Genomic DNA, 19,641 nt, shown 5'->3' with positions numbered 1-19,641 from the left:
CATATCACTGAAGCAACACGCCATGCTTTTGACTGGCCCTTAAGAGATCTCTGGTGCTCGTGTCATGCTAACACTACTTCTGTGGTTGCGCTTGTCTTTTCAAAGCGACTTTTGTCGTCCCATCAGTGCAGGACGCATCAACTGTCAAGTCTGTACACTCCCAGACCGGATCTTGCTCTCATTGGGATCCGATCAGCCAGACCACATGCTGAGGTGGCCTGGCTCACATCGAGTTCAGATCTCAGTGAGGTGTGGACAGTATGTGGACACAATCCAGATCACAATCCAGTTTATCAAACAAAGGTCTCCATGATCGTCCCCCCCCACACAGGAGTTCCTCTACTGAGGAGGAGAAGAGACCTGCTGTCTGAGCCCCGTTACTGCTGATGAAACAACATTCCAGGATGTAGCCGCTTTCAAATAAATGATTTTAATGAGCAAAAAAAAAAAAAAAAAAAAAGGGGAATTCTATAGTGAAGAATTTATAAGAAGTCTACTTGTACTGTAGGTAGAGTAAGCAGCAAAGATAATGTGGGACTGAGCAGCAACATTATGCACTGAAACCTGAATTTGCAGATTTCATATGAAACTAATAGACTCAAAGCTACATAAGCACAATATAGGAAAACAAATATGTTAACATATGTGATTTTTATGTATACATTATTGCTGTTCTAGAATGATTTATCCAGGCTAAGCCTTGGTGTAGCTCACTCCGTTCTATAATAGCATCAATACACAAACATAAAATCAAAACATACAAGGAGCTGTGCGAAGCTCGAAACTAAAAACCATAAACTAAAATATTTGGATTTAAAGATCTCCCTCAGACATGTTTTAGGACACATGAATAAAAATTGAATTACATAGTGAAAATTCTTTAAATCATATTTTCCTTCTCCGTCATTGATGAATCAAGAATCTATGAATATGCAAATATGTTTTGATTGATATGGACATTTTGGAGGTGAACAGAGAGACTTCTAGAGTCAAACTAACAACAGAGTTTTGAGGCTCACCTTAGAGCTGGTCCAGGACTCTCTGGTGAAACACGTTGCTGCTACGAAACTATTTTAAGAAGGTGGAACCAATGACCGACGGCATGACGGCATTTTTGCTTGATAAAAGACTAAAATGAATAATCAATTAAATTAGTTCAGATTTCCTGTCAGTTCATTTATCAGTCCTAATCTTTTCAGATTCATCCAAAATTCACGAGTGAATTATAGACCCGATACCATCACGGAAATGTATTTATTATTTCTTCCCTTTCATATTATGCCTTAAAATCCCTGGTTTCAGCATAGCAGACGTGGTACGTGTACACACCGTACTGACTGCATTCTGTCCAACCACAGCAGCTCAAAGTTAAAGGCGCAAAACTCTCAGGATGATGTTCTCTTCTGAGCAGCGTCACCTAAACTCCACCAGAGCGGCAGCCAGTCGATAGAAAAGCCTTCTACTTTCAGTGGCCTGAGCTCCGACCAATCACGGCGCCCCTGCCCCCCCCCCCCCCTCGGCTCCCAGGCCTTCAGCCAATCACAGCAGTCCCCCTCCACACATGACTCTATGCACTGCTGTCCATCAACTGCCTCATATAAAGTGCATGCATGGAAATGTGGAGCAGTTCAATAACTTGCGTCGTAGCCAAGCTCTCGTGTGTGTGTGTGTGTGTGTGTGTGTGTGGGGGGGGGGGGGGTTGTTGCATGCATGTGGGAATGTGTGTGCTTGTTTACCTATGTAGAAGCACGGAAGGAGAAGGGAGGGAGGGAGGGCGAGAGAGAAAGATTTGTAAGGCACTTGTATTTGCAAACTCCTGGCTGACTTCCCACTAGAGGCAGAGAGATCAGACTGAGCGAGCAGAGAGACGAACCGTTTCTGCAGCAACTCTCCAGCCCGTCCACATGCGCTTTTCCCCCCCGAATATGGAGGCTTTTCGCTCTCGTGTTTGATTTTTTTTCCTACCATCCAGTCACCACAGATTCACACTGCCGAACTTATAGGTAAGTATTTGAACTACTCGTCCCTCCCCGAGCCTCTTCATTTATTAAACACTTGCCTTTGCCACTTTTCCACTGGTTCTGATTTAGTTTCATAGTCATGCATGAATCATTTAAAAAGCTGTAACTACATTCAACAATTTCATTGAAAAGACTATTTCTACAAAGCTAATGTGATACAAGTTGTTTTTATCTTCACTTCTAACACAGACATTTGTATTTGTCCCTGATGTGTGAGAGAGTGTTCGTGCTCGGTACAGTTTGTCTGAAACAGAGTTATTTGTGTGTATGTGTCACCAGACAGGGGCTCTGTGTGTGGGAGAGTTTTGAAAAGGATGCATGTGCGAGAGAAAGAGACGGAGAGATTATGTGCGCCGGACAAAGTGTGCCAAGTGTGAAAAGTGTGCGTGTGTTCCTGTGACCGTCTGTGTCTTTTTTTCTAATGCTTGCTCTGTGGGAATGCGGACTGCGGTAGCCAGTAGCGATGTTTGACTGGGAGGAACTGAGCCAGACAGTAGACAAAAGCGAGCAGGGCCGTCCAGACAGGGCAGGTCAGCCATTAGAGGCTGCAGCGGAGGGACAGGTCAGCCAGCTGCTGCTCCGCTCCACGAGGGGAGGGGACACCCCGCCTCCAGCGTTCGGGTGAGGTTAGGGGTGACCATGCTTCACTGCCTCTCAAAGTGCTCACCTTGCACCTCGCCCTTTCCCACTTTGAGAAAGCCCGCCGTGCTTTGCAGGTCGAAAATCCCAACTTGAGGAATCCGTTGAATGTGCTGCGTGTAATTACACTTGCATCACTGTGAAAATCTTTCAGCACTGGTTGGCGATGACATTTGGCCAGGGCCTTTTCTTTTTTAAAGCAGCGATGGTTCCGAAGCAAAAATTCAAAAAGCTGCCGTCAATGACTTGCTGGAGTTAACAAAAAATACTGAGGTGAAGGGAGGAAAATGCAGCAAAGGAAGTGTAGGAGGCGGTTAAATATAGACAGCGCTTAAAGAGGAAGAATAGGAGAGACTGTAATTTCCACAGAGGATGTTTTTTTCTGTTCCCTTTTTCGTTGGTTTTCCCCGCCGGCTTGCGTGGGGGTTGCTGGGTTTGGAATGTATTTAGTGACAGGAAATACTCACCGCCCCTATATTTTTTTTGTCCCAGTCTGCTTTTGTCCAAAGCTCTTAATCCACCGCAAAAGCCGAGTGCGTGAAGGAGTAGCAACAACCAAGAAAAACATCACAGACGTACACCACGGCTGCTGCTGGAGTCAGGAAAACACGTTCACAGACAGCACAAAGGCTTAACATCGGAATGAGCACACACAAATACGTCTGGATTGATATTTGAGTGATGACGATGTTACATGCAGCTGCTAGAGGAAGTGAAAAACAAGCGTCATCACTTAAGGTAAAAAATTCAGATTAACCAAACAAAAACAACCGTCCTGACGGCGGTCTGGGAAACATTCATTTAAAAACCCTCTGAGGCTCTCCGACTGAGAGCAGAGTACCACTCGTTCTCTGAGATGCCTGTACATGTTGAGTCTTGTTACCCAGATACACATCTCAGAACCCTCATCACCGGCAACTGAAGTCATACACTCCATAACCCCAATCAGCAGAGCCTTTGTGTGAAGTTACTGAAACAATTAAGTCCCCAGCCAGCATACGGACATTAATACAAATGTTATAAAACAAAAAATAATGTTATTAGAAAATGAGGTTTTACCAAATGCTTAAGGATTACAGGAAGCCGAAGTCCTTTGTTGACAGAATGATACCACTTGGACTCTGTGGAGGTTAACTTGAGGGCCTTTTGGTCCCTATAATGTTTACGCAGCATGTTGGAAACCTTGACGGTTTTGCATGGTCCAGTCTTACTTGTTGATCAGATGGTAACGTGTGGGTTCAGAGAAGGCAGCAGTTGTGCAAGTGGCTCCTGTGACCCCGCACCTCGGCGGACTTTGATCCCAGGCTTGGAGCTCTATAAGCCCCTCTGCACCCCTTGCTCCCTCCCAAGCCTGCGTGTACCTGGATTTGAATAGAAACCAGACAGCGATGCCCCCCCCCCCTCCTCCTCCTCCTCTGTCACCACTCCCTCGCGGGACAATGAGGATTTGTTAGTGCTCAGCCGCAAGCCTGCTGACACAAAGCGTATAGCCTCCCAGTCCCCGGCCCTGGAGTGTAGCAAGCCGAAGCACAGGCGGGCAGGACACCAGCAGGGGGGGCCCGGGGTAGGGGGAGTGGGGGCAGTTTGCAGGGGTGGGATTAGCAGACAAGAGCTCTGGGTTGGGGGATGGGGGCCTGAAATGAACAGGAAATTACTGCCTTTGATGAGGCAGAGGCAGATTCGCACAGGCTGAACTCCTCCGGGCCTCTTCCCCCGGCCGTAAAAAACCTGTTTGAGCAGAAAATATCAAAACACTTCAAGGCCCCCCATGTGTCACTTCCCTCTGGCTACGAAAGGAGTTGTTAAGTCCATATGCAGGTGCTAAGCAAACACTCTCAAAAGTTTGCGCTTTCCCCCCTCCACCACCCTCTCGAGCCTTTCCCGACCGCTTCCTCAGCCCCTGACCATGTCATGGGAATCCTATTACGCTATGCAGCCATCCAGCCCATTCTTACAGCTCACCCTGTATCACACTGCAGGGAGACTGCATACGTTGCCATTTATATTTAGCCTGTATAAATATTTCAAAAACCATGAGGGTGTCGAAAACATTGTAAATATGCTGGCATTACATCAAAGGTAGAGGAGCAGAGATGGGGAGATAAACCCAGATAAATCTGGATTTTTTTATGCTTTCAACGAAGTGTGATTAGCCTTGGTTAAGAAGAAACAAAAAGGACTTACACAACATGATGTATGCTGGGGCTTTCAGCCACATTTGAATCAAGCAGCAAGAGAAAGGGGAACAATGTGCTCTCTTTTACGAGCACGTTCCATACATTCTTTACAATCAAGTAATGATTTAATGTCTTTCTACCGACACCCATTCCATTTAAATCTCTTAAATGTCTCAGAGAACTTCCTTCGTGCCGTGTGTGTTCCCGAGCGTGAATAGGGATGCTAATGTGTGTTCAGTGAATATCAGGGTCGATTAGAGAGTCGTCTGGTCGGGCTACAGCAGATTAGACAGGCGGAGCAGATACAGGCTGCAGGCTGGTCATCTGGCACTCTGACCCACATTGCTGTGATGTGCACGTCACTTGCCATTACACTGACAATTGGACACCACATCAGCTGACAGCGCCGTGATGTGCATACCCTCCCCGCGGGCGAGGTCCTGCTCACCGTAACCTCGTGCTGTCATACTCCATCCCTGGCCGTCCCGGCGCCTGGCCACAGGAAGTGTTGGATGAGTCACAATGAGGCATTGCCGTCACAGCTCTCGGTCCAAACTGTGTGGGTTGTAGATTTGGCACGCTAGCAGAATGTTGACCTTGATGCTAATATGCTAAAATCTAAGCTTCAGGATGTCAAGCAAATAAAATTAACTTGTGACAGCAACTTCGCTGAGCTTTATTTTTCGCCAAAAGCAGCATGTATTTAAATTAATATCAGTTCTCTGCAGTAAGGGCAGGACAAGTATTCACATCAACAGCTTAAACATTTGTCAGAAGCATTTGTCATCACGGCTCGCACAGCATCTTCACTTCAGTGACTTATCATTGTCATCCCTCTGCGAGTGAAGCAATGCCATGGCTGGCTTTCTTAAACCAACACGCGTGTCCTGCCCTCTGCAGCTGATGCCGACTGCAGAACATACAAAAACGCAATAACACATTTGATCTCCCAATCTGACATCTCAACAAGCACAAGGACCAAAAATACATGTACCCAGGCAGCCCGTCATTGGTGCGTCTGTGGAAGCATAGAAAGAGTAAGAGGCCTCGTGGCACTTCTACAGCTGGCTGACAGAGACAGGTCTGTTTGCTGGCTGCCTGAGAGATAATTGGCAGCTATGGAGTAAAAAGCGGGCTCAGCAACAGATAAGGGCCGTGTGGAAAGCTCCATAATCATCAGGGATTAGCAAATGATAAATCATGGGTTCACACAAGTATGCTGTCACTGCTGGAAGAGCTGCAGAGAGAGGTAGGAGAGAGCGGATGTGGAGAGATAAAGACAGGGAGCATGAGAGAGGAGAGGAAGAGAGTGAATCGTAGTGAAGATGTGGATGTTTTTGCTGTAATTCAAAAGGAAACACAATAATGCCATCTAGCAGGTCAGCAGGAGAGGCAGGCTGAGAGGGGGAAATGAAAAGAGGAGAAATTAAAAGCTCTGCCAACACTCCGGCTAATACAATCTTCTGCCTGTCAGATTACCTTCTTTAATCCAGAAAGGTTTAACGCCTCTTAGAAATCTGAAAGGAGACATGAATTCAGCAGATATTTTCCTCTGCTAGCGAGGAGGAAGGTGGCGGGGAGGAGGGTTAAGTCTGAGCAACTCTCCAAAGCACTGGCCTCAACAACTCTGCTGCAGTCCTCAAACTGCTATGCAGAGGATCAGCCAATTCCAACCACCGCAATGTTCGACTCAAGCGTCCCCGACTTATACCGCAGTGTTCATCCACCACTAGCAGTCGAGCATTTATGCATCTCTAAAAATATCATACATGAGCTCTGTGTGTTTGATCCACAGCGGAGTGAACGGTCGCCTGTCTTTCATCCATACAGGACAAAAAGATGAGCTTAACTTTGGCTTAGGCGGAGCTGATTAGGTCAACAGAGCACAAAGCACAGTACGGCACATTAAGGACACAGTGTCCCCGCTGGTGCAACGCGGCGACACGCTCCCCTACTGGGACGAGGCGCGATGCTTTGTAATATTTGTCACATAAAAAAAAAAACAATGGGGCTTTACGGGAATAAAATGGCGGCGTATAAAAAACAGACGATGATGACCATGATTGGTCTAGTAGGTGTAGCACGGTGCTAAGAGTGGCAGTAATAGGGGCTCTGATTTGTTACATTTTGCACATCTCCCATCATCTTACGTATGTATGTTGCTGCATTGGTGGCTGTTGAATGATTATTTTTTTAGGGTGCACGAGAATTGATACTGAAATGGGAGGTTTTGCAGCTTCCAACAACCTACCGGTATTGCTTCTATTTCGCTCACTTATTTTAGGTGAACCCACCTGACCGTGCTTTAGAGCGACCAGGTCTGTGTCTCAGGCAGCATCTAGGCACAATAAAGGCCGATCAGTATCCAGGTCATTCCCATGCTGGCTCACCGTGCTGGCTCCCACTGATAACAGAAATGTGAAATCGGTATTGCCGCCTGTGATTTTCACTCTCCAGCTCTGTGCCATTTCTAAATCTGGCAGTGTGAGGCTTCCCTGCTCTGTGGATGGGGAGGGTGCTTTAAGATGACAATGATCACGGCGATGGCCCGGTTCTCTGCTCCCTGCTGCTTATTACTGCATTGCGGGTGCAGCGAGTTCGAGCGGCGGGCAGACAAGGAAAACGTTGATCCCTGCGCTTGCCGACAATCCCACCACTACACTGCGTCGACTCGACGGATTAATAACATGGATTATGTGCTATAAGCGAGCGTTTTGTTTGGGTATGGCAACATATGTCTGCCATGTTTTAATGACTCAATTAAGGCCCACAGATTCAAACAGACTACGAGTTCCCAAATAACGAAATATGAGAGCAAGGATGTTGGGGGTGGGCTTTGACAATGCCAGATTTCAAAGGGCGCCGCGAGTCTGACCTGCAGATAAAGTCTGTTGAAGATAAAAAAAAGTGGCAGCAGCCTCCAGAGAAATGTCACGGTTAAATCCAGAAGACAACCACAAAGGGCTCTCTCATCCCGCTTTCTTAGAGATCCTCAAAAGTGCCGCGAAAAGAGTCCGGGATACATATTCATCCGCCTCCGCACTCACGACTGAAATGAGCCGACAAAGCTTTGGAGAAGAGAGAGTGTAACATACTGTGCAGTTCTCTCAGGCATGCTGCTGGAGTGGATAAGTAGACTAGAGCCCGACTGACGCGATCAAGTGCATCAACGGCGGGTTCAAATGGTGCACAGCAGAGAGAGAAAAGACAGGCAGGTCAATCAGCGCTGTACAGGTGAGGATACTAGCTGCTGCAAGGAGGAACTGAAGAGAAGCAGTGAGAGCGGTGTTTAAGATAAAACAGTGTGCCACCATCAAGACAGAGTCCCGGTTTAATGCTGAGGGAGTAGCTGGCAGCAGAGATACGAGCTGGCTCGACCACGGTTAAGGTTGCGAATGAAACCCCTGGAGCCTTGGCAGGATGATCCATGGCACGTGGAGGCGGGGGTTTTCTGGAAAGACTTGGCGCTCCGCCTGATGGAGTCCCTACAGTGGAGCAGGGCCGGCCTGGACACTGCTGCCCGTCCCCAGGTTCAGCCAGTATGGCTTATCAATGGTCATATATCGCTTACGCACCTCAAGACCCAAAGAAATGCACCAAGGCTCGTCAAACTGTGCTGGACCGAAAAGTTCTGTAAATATTCAATGCTTTTTCCACAGGCAGGGTTCATTTCAGTCGGGGTTTAAAGCTGTTGGGAGCTGCTATTCCGTGCCAGTATTCCGTATCGTTAAAGATGATGGAGGTTCTAGCACATTGAAACGTATACAGTAACCGCTACAACCCCAGTCAGAGCCCAGCGACCGTTGTCGCATGTCACTTCCTTTCCCTAAGCATGACGTCTTACACTGCCAAGGAATGGCTAACGCATGCCAGAAAAACTATTTGAAAAAGCTGATCATTTGCTGATTTCCGTCTCAAGAATTGGATTAATTGGACGCACCACTAAAACGACAATAATAATTTTCATCTGTGCCAAGACCAACATTAATGAAAACATACAACCCATTCATTTAAATCAGGATTGCACAGAACTAAATGTTTCACTAGGTTTAAAGTCTTCCAAAAAACAGCCATAGCATTCAACAAGGAAATTACATCATACTTCATACTTAGCTGATCATATGTGGTGAATATTACTGCAAGGCCGTAACTGGTCTCTTCTATTTATCTAACCGCGATTAACCTATTGACTCACAGATCACTTTACAAATGTGCGACAGTTCAATTTGATACTTCACAAACCAGTGCACCAGTAAATCTGATTATAAACTTCAAACCAGCAGATATTAAAATGTCAATCCGACTTAAAGCCTATTTTGTGACTGACACCTCAATTAAGGCATATTTGTTGAATTTGATTGAGTTTGAGGAGGATCACTCATGGCGCGAGTGATTTACTCTCCTCATGCACTTCCATTAGCAGATGTCTTGCAGTGCCAGTGGATTGTATAATAATAATAATTGTCAAGAGGCATGATGGGATGGGAAAGTGTTTGAGAGCATTAGCTGGCAGCCTCCCAGCCAGAGTATTTATGAACAGGCATCTGAGCCCAGCTGAGAGCGGCAGGTTAACTGTGGCTACACACACGCATCAGAGGATTAGACTGATGAGGAAATAAGTTGCAGCCATTCCCACCATTAGAAAACAGATTGTGTCTCTGTGCCGATCTCACCGTAGCCTGGGAGACTGAAGTGAAAAGTGGAAGAGAGAAATGTTCCAATAGAAGTGGTTAGGCAACGACAGGAACCAGTGGGTGGTTGTGTTCTGTCACTGGTGGATTTTCAGGATGTGGAGGCTGGGGGGGCTTTGGACATGCAGATATATTCATCTTCCAATCCAGGACTCAACATTTTCAGTTCCTGAAGATTTTTCATATTTTAACAAGAAACTTTAACTTGTAGTAACTTTAACCAAACCTAGCCTCAACTCCAAGAGTAAGTCTGTTCCTAGTGCACTAACTAAACTCCCCTGGGGTTCTAGTCTGAGACTAGATTCCCACATGGAGCACATCTTGATGTTTTAGTCAACATTTAGGTCCTGTATCCTATCCAATGATCACCACAGCAGCATGGTTGCATTGACAACTCTGCATGCGACGATGTACTTTTCAGCGATGTATAATCTTATCTCTGACCTCAAGTTCACCCTTCACACAAGAACGCATGCAGTCCTAACACAACAGACATGCACGATACACTGACTTTAAAAATTGGAGCTCCTTTTGCTGAACTTTGCATGTGTGCCGCATTGGCCTCGTTTCAGGCGGCGCGGAGTCCTGGCTGCAGACCAGCCAGCTATGCAGGCAACACGACAGAGCACACTGTGTGCTTCTCATTGTCCAACCCCTGGAATGTGCTGACGACGCAGGGTTCACTCTCGTTCAGTCACACTGTAGCACTCTTCACTTTGGCCCCATCTCATGCAAGCCCAGCTTTTTTTTTTTTTTTTTTTTTAAAAACATACTTTTGAAAGTTTGTCAGTTATGCAAAGCCTCTGGGGACCACACCAGCACTATCAAGAACCCTGATACAAGAGCACAGCCACGCCTCAAACCAACGAATAAATTCTCCCAAGAGCAGGGAGAGCGGAAGTGAAGTCAGATGAAAAAAAGAGGGGGAAAGGAGAGGGAGAGATATTTGAGAATGAAAAAGCCTCCGTGTGTCTCGGCACGTAGCCAGACTGTGCAAGTGCCAAAGAGGGAAACCACTGAAGCCCGAGCCAGAGGGACTGTAAAAAACACAATGGATTCCCACCTTGTCTGCGAGTGGAAACACAGAAATTAGGAAGCTTTGGAAGAATTAAATGAAAAGAGAAGGAGACAAGGGTGCATATAGACATATTGGCTATAAGAGACTAATGTCTGGCCATAACTTGTGTATTGAAATAGGAATATCAATGCAACACAGAAGCTATTCAACAAAAATTGCGTTTATTTATCCATTTGCTCAAAAAGCCTTTGTACAGCATTCTGGTGGTTATTATGATTCAAGGGGACAATGATTTTCAAGGCAAGACTTTGGGGCTTTTGTTTGGGCGCAAGTGCTAGATGGAAGCAATGACAATAATTCATGGAACACAGAAATTGAGAAATGTTTAGTATCATATTGTGGTAATAATGAGGTCTCCTCTAAGGTCAGTGAACCGCGTCAAAGCTGCAGAAAGAGAACTGTGCCCCTCTCACCAAAGTGATCATTCATTATGCAGAGAGCGGCTCCTTTCTGAGAGCCTGTGAAACACACAGAACATCTGTCGATCCAATCCTCTCATTCTCCATCAGATTGATTTAACCAGAGCACCAATCCTGCAGAACTGCAACAAATCTCTCTACAATGAGTTGCATCATATATTCGCTACCTCTAACAGGTTTCAGTAAGTCTTCAAATCAAAAGCACAACATGCATGAAATGCCACGTGAAAAGATTCAGAAAAAAACAAACGGTGTTCCAAATCTTTTCTTCTGTGTCGAGGGAAACAGAGGAGAGAGCGCACAGACAGACAGAGAGAGCATTAATAAAACATGACTGCATGAGTTTCCAACCTCAAAGAGGCGAACACAGGAAGGCACACTCCCAGAGCAGAAGCTGAGGTTCAGCGCAGGGTGAAGGGAACAGTAATCTCTAACTAGCTCAACACTGCAGTGCACTATAAACTGCGTTGCACAGCAGCGTTCTCTGATCACACGACACCTTCCTCCACGAGCCCGACTGACATCGTCTTCTGTCCTTTTATTCATGCCGTTTCTCATCACCCCCCTCACTCTTTTTTGTTGCTTCTCACTGCAGACTGAAGGTGGAGGAAGCACAGGGTCGGCAGAGAAAGTTGAGTTTCATTAGTAGTTCAGCAGGAGTCGAGGACGACGACAACGGCGGTGGAGTTCATCACGTCTGCGGGCTGTTTAAGGAAACCCACACCTTTGCATCACCGCCTCTCCTCACTAGACGCTATTTGAACCTCCACGCTGACATGGGCGGTAACACGCCTTGGCATGGTGTTACTCCACACAGGCCAAGAGAAACACACCACACACACACACACACACACAGACACACAGGATTGGGATACTCAGCACGCAGCTATATCTAGCTTGTCTTTTTTGGTGACAGCATTACAAAGTTCCCATTTTCCATTGTTTTAACCATCTGTTGAGAGCCGAGGTCTGACATCATAGCAGGCTTACAAAAAAACAAAATACACGTTTCGATTTGAATTGGAGACATTTTGAAACGATGTGGTTTGGATGGAACCAGCCAGCGAGGGACAGGCCACTGTGATTTTCCACTTGTCTGAGTACAACTGCAGTGAAGAAACAATTGGGTAGCTTGATTTGTCGTTCGTGTGTGTGTGTGTGTGTGTGAGATTTTCTGTGACAATTAAAATAGCTGCCATCAATCAAACAAACCGCAGCGAGACCAGTGGTCCTTTCTGGTGCCCACGGTGAACATTCAACGCTGTCGGTGAGTTTGAGCTTTAACCAAAACCATCGACCGTTGACTGTACCCTGAGGGACAACACCACCACCACCCACCCCACCCCCCGCTGGAAAGCATACATTGTGAGATATTTCAGTTCTGCTCTCATGCAGAGAAACACAACCACAGTCTGTGGACTACGAGTCAAGGCTTCGACCTTCGCTGGAATCCCCGGGACACATTCCATCAAGCACCAAATCAGCTGTGACGCAGGAGGCGTCACTTCTAAGGCTGCAATAAACATTCATTGCTGTCGGTGGGTTTACATAAAAACAACTCACTGATCAATGAATGCAGACTGCGGTTCAAACACCTCAGTAACCAGTTGGCCATGGGATTCGACGAGAGCACAGACCTGATAACCTGCCATTGGTAATGTGACTAATGAAGGTAAAGTTGTTCAAGGCCTCTGGCCGAGGCTGGCGAGCACATTGCTTGCAGTGTACTAATGTCACCATACAGGATTTCTTAGCATTGAAGTTCAGATGTCCTTCCAACATTTACAGTGATGCTGTGGTTTTTAAGGGTCAGTTCACCCAAATGAGATACACATTTTCTGACTTACCACGAGTGCTATGTAGAAATGTGCTTGTTGTTTTTCCCTCCAGGTTTCGAGATATTTGATTCCGTCTCCCTTAAATGTCATCCGATGCCGAGAGGATCACAAACGAGATTCCATTAACCTCCATTGTATTAGGATGGAGGCAGATATCTGACAAGTCAAAATCTGGATAAATGAAACGAGAACTATCTGCATGACTATATACCACTAGTGGTAGTTGATCATTTTGTACCTTATGACAACCAGGGTTTTGGGTCCGGTCTATCCTCGTGTCCTATAAGATTTCAATGCTTCAGACAAATGGCAGAAATTCCGGTCAAATATGATCCGTGTTCATTAAGGTAACAGATGATTGAAAGCCAGGTTAGATAAGGAATGAAGCCGGCCAGTGTTGCCAACTTGGTGACTTTCTCGCTAAATCTGGCGACTTTCCAAACCCTCATGGCAACTTTTTTTGTCAAAAGCTACTAGCGACAAATCTAGGTACTTTTTCTGGTGTTGTTGGAGACTTTTCTGGCGTTTTGACTCTGACGTGAAAGCCCCTCGCACAGCAGTCCCAGCTGCAGAAAGAGACCCACTCTCCGTGTCCAGACTGCAAATGAATCGCGCATGCGCAAAGCCGCCGCTGTTCCCGCCTCTCTCCTACAGCGCTCATTACAATTATGCAAATTAGGCGATGACGTCATTTAGCGACTTTTAGGACAGCCAATAGCTACTTTCCTTACCGACGAGTTGGCAACAGCGCCGACAGCGCCAACAGAGCCTACCTGAAGTGCTACTCTTTCATAAAGCTTTGTTCATACTTGCACCGTGCCTCTGCAAATGGCGGGCAAGCTCCGAGCACGCACAAAGGTGTTTGTTGTGTGTTGCATTGTTCTCTGAAAGGCAAAAAATTGTGATGCAGCAAGAAGACAAGAGTGTAACCGGAAAAACGCCATAAACCAACCTCACAATAATTACAGCATTCTCTTTCGCGTGCACCTTATGCCGGCTTCATTGAGCCAACCAATGGGACACGCTCACATGCACTAACGTGCACTAAAAAGCATGGGCCGGCCGGCTATGTGAACAAAGAGGAGAAGCTCTGATAACAACACAGGAGGGAGAGAGACTTCATGCTGTGCTCATCTATATCTTTACATAAACAACAGCTGTTTGCTGCTTTAAAAACGCTCCAAATATTGAATTTGAGGACCTTTAAATCAGAAAATCAAAAGAGACGACAAATCTGACTAAACATACAATGCTAACCGTCATTTCTTGAACTTCGATACTTTGTGTTATAGGCACCTCTCAGATGGTACAACATTAAACTAGAGGCATGGAACCCAGCCCTATGTAATGCATGTTTCTGTGTGGTCAATGAGATTGAACCTAAAAAACAGCTGCCTTCAGGAATGCATTGTTCTCATTGTACAGATATTTATTAGACCAGTCATCATTTATTCAGAATCTCAATATCTGTATCAATTCAACAAAAGTATTGAACATTATAATAAGCATAATGTCCATAAACTGTGGGTTTCTCACCACATTCTGTGGACGGGAAGGGGTTCAGCATGTTGCCTAAAGCAGGCTCTCCACCATGACCCAGATGTTCAATTCCATGACTTCTCTCTGATTTTCCATTATTAAGTGTGACCGCTTCCATCACCTCAAAATACTATTCTGTTCATTGACCTTTCTTAACTAAAATATACATAAACTCTGCCAGACAGACCCACTGCTGTGTTTTTTTTATCTGGGACTATTGTAATTACAATAGAGTCACCGAAGTGTACAGTAACTACATTTAACAAAGAGAAGGAACCGAGAAACAAACTAAGTCCCGCTTCAGTTCAAATCGACCCACATGGTCCTTTATAAAACGTAACAATCTGCCTGCGATTCTTGGAGAGTTTACCAGCCTTGTAACCCTATTTCACTATGTAACCGGAGGAGGAATAGGCAGATGGAAATAATCTTGCAGTAATTGCCCCGTTAGGTTATGTTAACATCCAGGGAAATTTCAAAGACATTGATGTTTTCCAGCCAGAGCAGACCCAAGACGCATGCTTTTACAGTGGAAACGTGTTGGAGTGGACAATGAGAGGCAGCCGGTCCCTTCAGCAGTCTTAATAAAGAGCAACGCAACTCTTCTTCTCCACACTCTCACACAGTGCTGGTCATAAAGACAGTCTTTTTTTTTTCTAATAGTTAACAGTGCATTTATATAAAAGCATCACTTTGATATCTTCAGGGTAAATCATTGGAAAAGAGCACATTTTTGTAATTTAAGCTAGCACCACTGCTATTTTTTTAATGAATTCTCTTTTTCAGCGTTTCTCTTAGAATTGTATTCTTGTCACAGTGACAACCTCTAACATTACATAGAATTCTAGAAAACAAAGCCCCTTAAATTCTGCAGAATGTTTAAGTTTTGGGAAAGTGCGATACATTACGGACTTTAAATGAGGGATTAATCTACAAAGAAATGAGTGAATGACTTCATAAAACGCCAGAGCGGATGCAGCTTTGAGTGGAGCCACACAGAGGCCTGCTGGGGCTGATGGGTATGTTTGCTACATATATTAGGGCCACACTAGAGTCTGCTTGTTTATCCCTGTGGAGTTGGGCTTTGTCATCACACACTGAAGTTATAGGCAGTGACACTGGGAACAGCGCGACCCACTTCTCCCTGACCTGGAAACACTGCGCAGGCTGACCGAGTCGAACGCCAACGCGAGCTGCATCAAGCGAGAGAAAAAAATAAAAAAATAAAAACTAAAAAAAAATTTAAAAAAATAAAATTAAAAAAAAAAAAAAAGGGACGGTGAATCATGAATTATTAAAATGATAAGCACGGAGGTCAGCAGCTCCTGAACACTCTGCAGCACTCATGCCATGTTCCCAGCACAAACGGCTGGGGTAGCCATGGGAGAAGAAGGAAAAGGGCTACTAGTGGCCGCTTATCTACACATTAATGAGTGAAACAGTGAACTCCACTTTAAAAAGGAGAAAGAAAACACCACAAAGGAACAAAGGGGGATCTGAAGTGGTGTCAAGTGTTTGACTGCTGTGTAGCACGTAGCAAAATGAAAACCTGGTGATCTGAAGTGACTTTTGGACACAGGCGTATGAAGTTAGCACGGTTACGTGAGGACAAAGGAAAAGCATGTGCTGGGCTCAGGCCAAGTAGTTCCATATGGGTGTTGAGTTCACTGGGTCCAGGTGGCACGTGGCAGCATATGTAACATGTAGGTCCTGTATGGATCTACTGCCCCCTTATGGCCTGGAACGTGCAGTGCTGCAGGAGGCCTGGCTGCTTGTGCTAATTTATGGGGGGGGGGGGGGGTGTCATGATGAAAGACCAATGAAACTAAAATATTTATTTATTAAAAATTCTGTGCTTCTTCTAACTTGATACCACTGTCAACATGCATGATCCAGTTGGACATCTGAGTTGAACATTTAGTATTTCACCTATATCTCCTGTGTTCATCTCCCAAGAGATGCTTGTTAAAGTTTACTGCAATGAACTGCTAATTGCGTGTAGATCCAGTCAGTGAAACCACTCTGGGGCAAAGTTGTGGAGAGAAAGTTCCGTCCCCAGCTGGTGATGATTAACCAGGGAACAGAGGTAGTTAAGGATCCTTCTAATCCCACTGGCGACCTGCTCGGCAGCCATTGGTCAGTAGTGTTCATACTGACCATCTGCAGGTCCATGAAGATGGAAATGGATGCTCCGAGTATGGAGACAAGGATTCAGAAGATGGGTCGAATGAAAAAAAAAGAAAATTTCTCATTTGAGATACCCAAGTGGACGTTGTGTTGAAAACAGCTGTTGCTAACTCAGCAATTTGGCCCCTGACCTGGGTTTTTTGGTGACTGAATGGGGGTCTCTGAATTCCCACCCCTGTCAGAGCATTTACAAGCCTGAGCCCTGCCTCAGCCCCCCTTGACCCTAACATCACCCTTGCCCAGTGCATGCACCGAGGCATCCCGGGAGGAGAATAGGGCCAACAGAGAGCGAGTGGCTGCGGCCGCGAGCCCACCTCGTCAAGTTTACAACCCAATCAGGCTCAGCCTCATAAATCCACGCCTCCTCCTGCAGCATGCAACAATGCCAGCCATTCACTGTGTGTGCAGGTTTAATAGTTCTTCTCCGGCTGCTTCTTTCGACTTCTTCGCCTCCCCCTCCTCTCTTCTCCTCTTGCAACTTTATAGTGGGAGCAATGAGAAAGCCCAGGCTGGAGGAGAACTGCACACAATTAGGTCAGCACAGAGTCATGGCGAGGTCAGCATCTTCTGAACTGTGTCTGACCTCTGACCCCCACCATGGTGCCAACTGGCGCTGCGATGGCAGCCAAGGGAGTCCTGAGTGAACTTCGCCTGAACCTGGAACTTAACATTGGACCATCGCCTCGCCTCACCCCTGGCCCTTTGGACCAATAGTCAGACCCGAATATTTGTCACATCTCCAGTTTAGGTTTGCATTGAAACCATGAGCGTGGCTTCTGACAGTGGCGTGGACATTGTAGCCTTTCACTTGGAGGTTATGATCTCTGACCACTCACATCTACACAGACTGAGGCTATTCATCCAATGGAGCAGATATAGAACAGAGAAAAATAATAATCATCCTGTAATAACTATGGAACTACATGTAGACATTTCCTTTTTATTTCTCACACACTGTGCTTCACTTTTACTGCTGATTAATGCTGGTGGAAGTAGCTTCTCCGACATTATTGAGTTTATACTCCCCTCTTGTGGATTTGACAGGGAATTATAAGCCAATCAATAAAAATGACAGCCCTCCACTTTACCACTAGATGGAGCTACTATCGTGATTTTATGTCATACCAGAAAGTTAAACTGACCCAGACTGTAGTATGAACAGAGACAGATGTCTGACATGTCCGACTGTAATGTAGTCAGTGATATTTCTGAAGAGATGAAGTCAATTGAACTGTACTGTGCTTAAACAATAGGCCCTACTAAGCTCTATCTTTACTTCCTGTCTGAGAATAAATGCGTGTTTGTGAACTCACCCATGCTGTCGTTCTTTTCAGACTCCAGTGGAAGTTCACTGTAGAAGCCTGGAACAAAAAACAAGGGACACAGGTCAGCTGTTGGATGTTTTCACAGAGAGGGAACACTGCAGACAATATTTCAGAGGTCTAAAATGTAGATTACGTGGGCCCTGAGGAGCAGTGCAACCATATAAGAAAGGGGTTTATTTTAATTTTATTTGAATCAAACAATGCATACATCTGTCTTAGACTTAGAATCAGGAACATATCAAGAAGCAATGCAACTGTATAACGCGAGTATAAAAGCCCCTTTCAATTTACCACCACATCTGACTATAGTGAAGATTAGGCACACTAGACCCATGAAGGAGTTTGTTAGTTCTGTGTATTTACTGGTGCATTTCTCTGATGTAATGAAAAAGAACATACTGAACCCAGGGCTTAAATACATGTTGGGCTTTGTACAGACCACTCAAAGAGGATTTTAGTATCCAGAAATAGAAATTAAACTCCTATTCTGCAACTTTTCCAACTTGGGTTTTGTACCTCACACAGCAGATTGTGCCTCCTCTGCTGCTTGTTTGAGCAGAACATGGGCTAATTCTGTCCAACACTTATAGTAACTGCGTACCCACATTAGCTACAGTAAATGTACTTTTATAGTGCTTTTCTAGTCTTCCGACCACTCAAAGCACTTTAACACTACATGTCATCATTCACACATTCATACACCACAGCTACAAGAGCAATCTGGCTTAACAGTCTTGCCACAGTTGCCCTTTTGACGCCGCAAAAGTGTCCGTACTGAGTAATAGGTAACGGAACTCAGTTGGACAGAAATGGAATGTGCCTTATTGGTGAGTACTGACTAATTGAAGCACTAACTTGGACTACTTTTGACCAAAGTAATAAGTCAAATTCCTGGTAAAAGTTTAAATTGACCCTTTACTAAGTCCCGCCCCTGAAACGCAGACTGGCCAATCGCCAGTAGCATCGGCCCGCTCTGACTAGGGTCCAACAACTATCCAGCTCCGCTCCACTCATCAATGGTTTCAGATGTTCTTCATGTTCAGGCTGCTTTAGTGGATCTGGACCTCGTCATGGTTTAACACCGACATCTTAACCTTAACCAACTTTATCTTTTTCTATAAACCTAACCAAATCTTAACCATAGTTGCAGTTAAGATAGTTGAAGTAAAGCAACAAGCACACTTCCAAAAGTGTTCCCTTCCATGTCAAACAATATATACAAGTAGGGGCCATCACACTGCTATGAGAATTATTTTAGGTGAATAGCTTCCCATAGGAGGTAATCTGTGGAATATTCATCAACTGCACAGTAAAAACTGAATCAAAGTGCATCACAGATAATAGCGGTGGACCACACTGACTGAACCAAATTAGATTTGAAATGCAAGGCCTGATATCATCCGACTACCACACGGGTCTGAGCATAGACCCAGAACAATCTGTTTGCTTCATATTGGTTACTCTCTTGCTATGTTTTATACCCTCTTTCCCCCCCCCCCATCTCGCCTCCATCAGCAGCCTGGCCATCTGTGCGGCCAGCGTCTGGAGACACGGCGTCTACTTCTCACTTACACGGCGCCCGGCCAGCTCCATCACTCATATCCAGACGAGTGCAGAGTGTGGGCTGTCGGTGCCTCAGATCCCCCTATCTGTGTCAATGTACCACCCTGCCATCAACAGCTGTAGACCCCTGACCCGACACGCGCCAGCTGCGCCCCCCCCCCCCC

At 45.6% G+C, this 19,641-nt stretch overlaps 1 protein-coding gene across 1 annotated transcript in view; it reads right to left on the bottom strand.

Annotated features, from left to right (window-relative positions):
• The window catches only part of nr6a1a (nuclear receptor subfamily 6, group A, member 1a), an 80,940-nt gene that overhangs the window by 43,341 nt on the left and 17,958 nt on the right, over positions 1-19,641 (bottom strand). Inside the window, exon 2 of the mRNA XM_031876818.1 lies at positions 17,903-17,950. Within this exon, the coding sequence (XP_031732678.1) occupies positions 17,903-17,950 (48 nt within the window). The remainder of the gene's footprint in view (positions 1-17,902; positions 17,951-19,641) is intronic.

Source organism: Anarrhichthys ocellatus, unplaced genomic scaffold (assembly GCF_004355925.1).
Source record: "Anarrhichthys ocellatus isolate YVR2014 unplaced genomic scaffold, GSC_Weel_1.0 scaffold116, whole genome shotgun sequence".
Taxonomy (NCBI): Eukaryota; Metazoa; Chordata; class Actinopteri; order Perciformes; family Anarhichadidae; genus Anarrhichthys; species Anarrhichthys ocellatus.
This window is presented reverse-complemented; position numbering and strand designations above follow the sequence as displayed.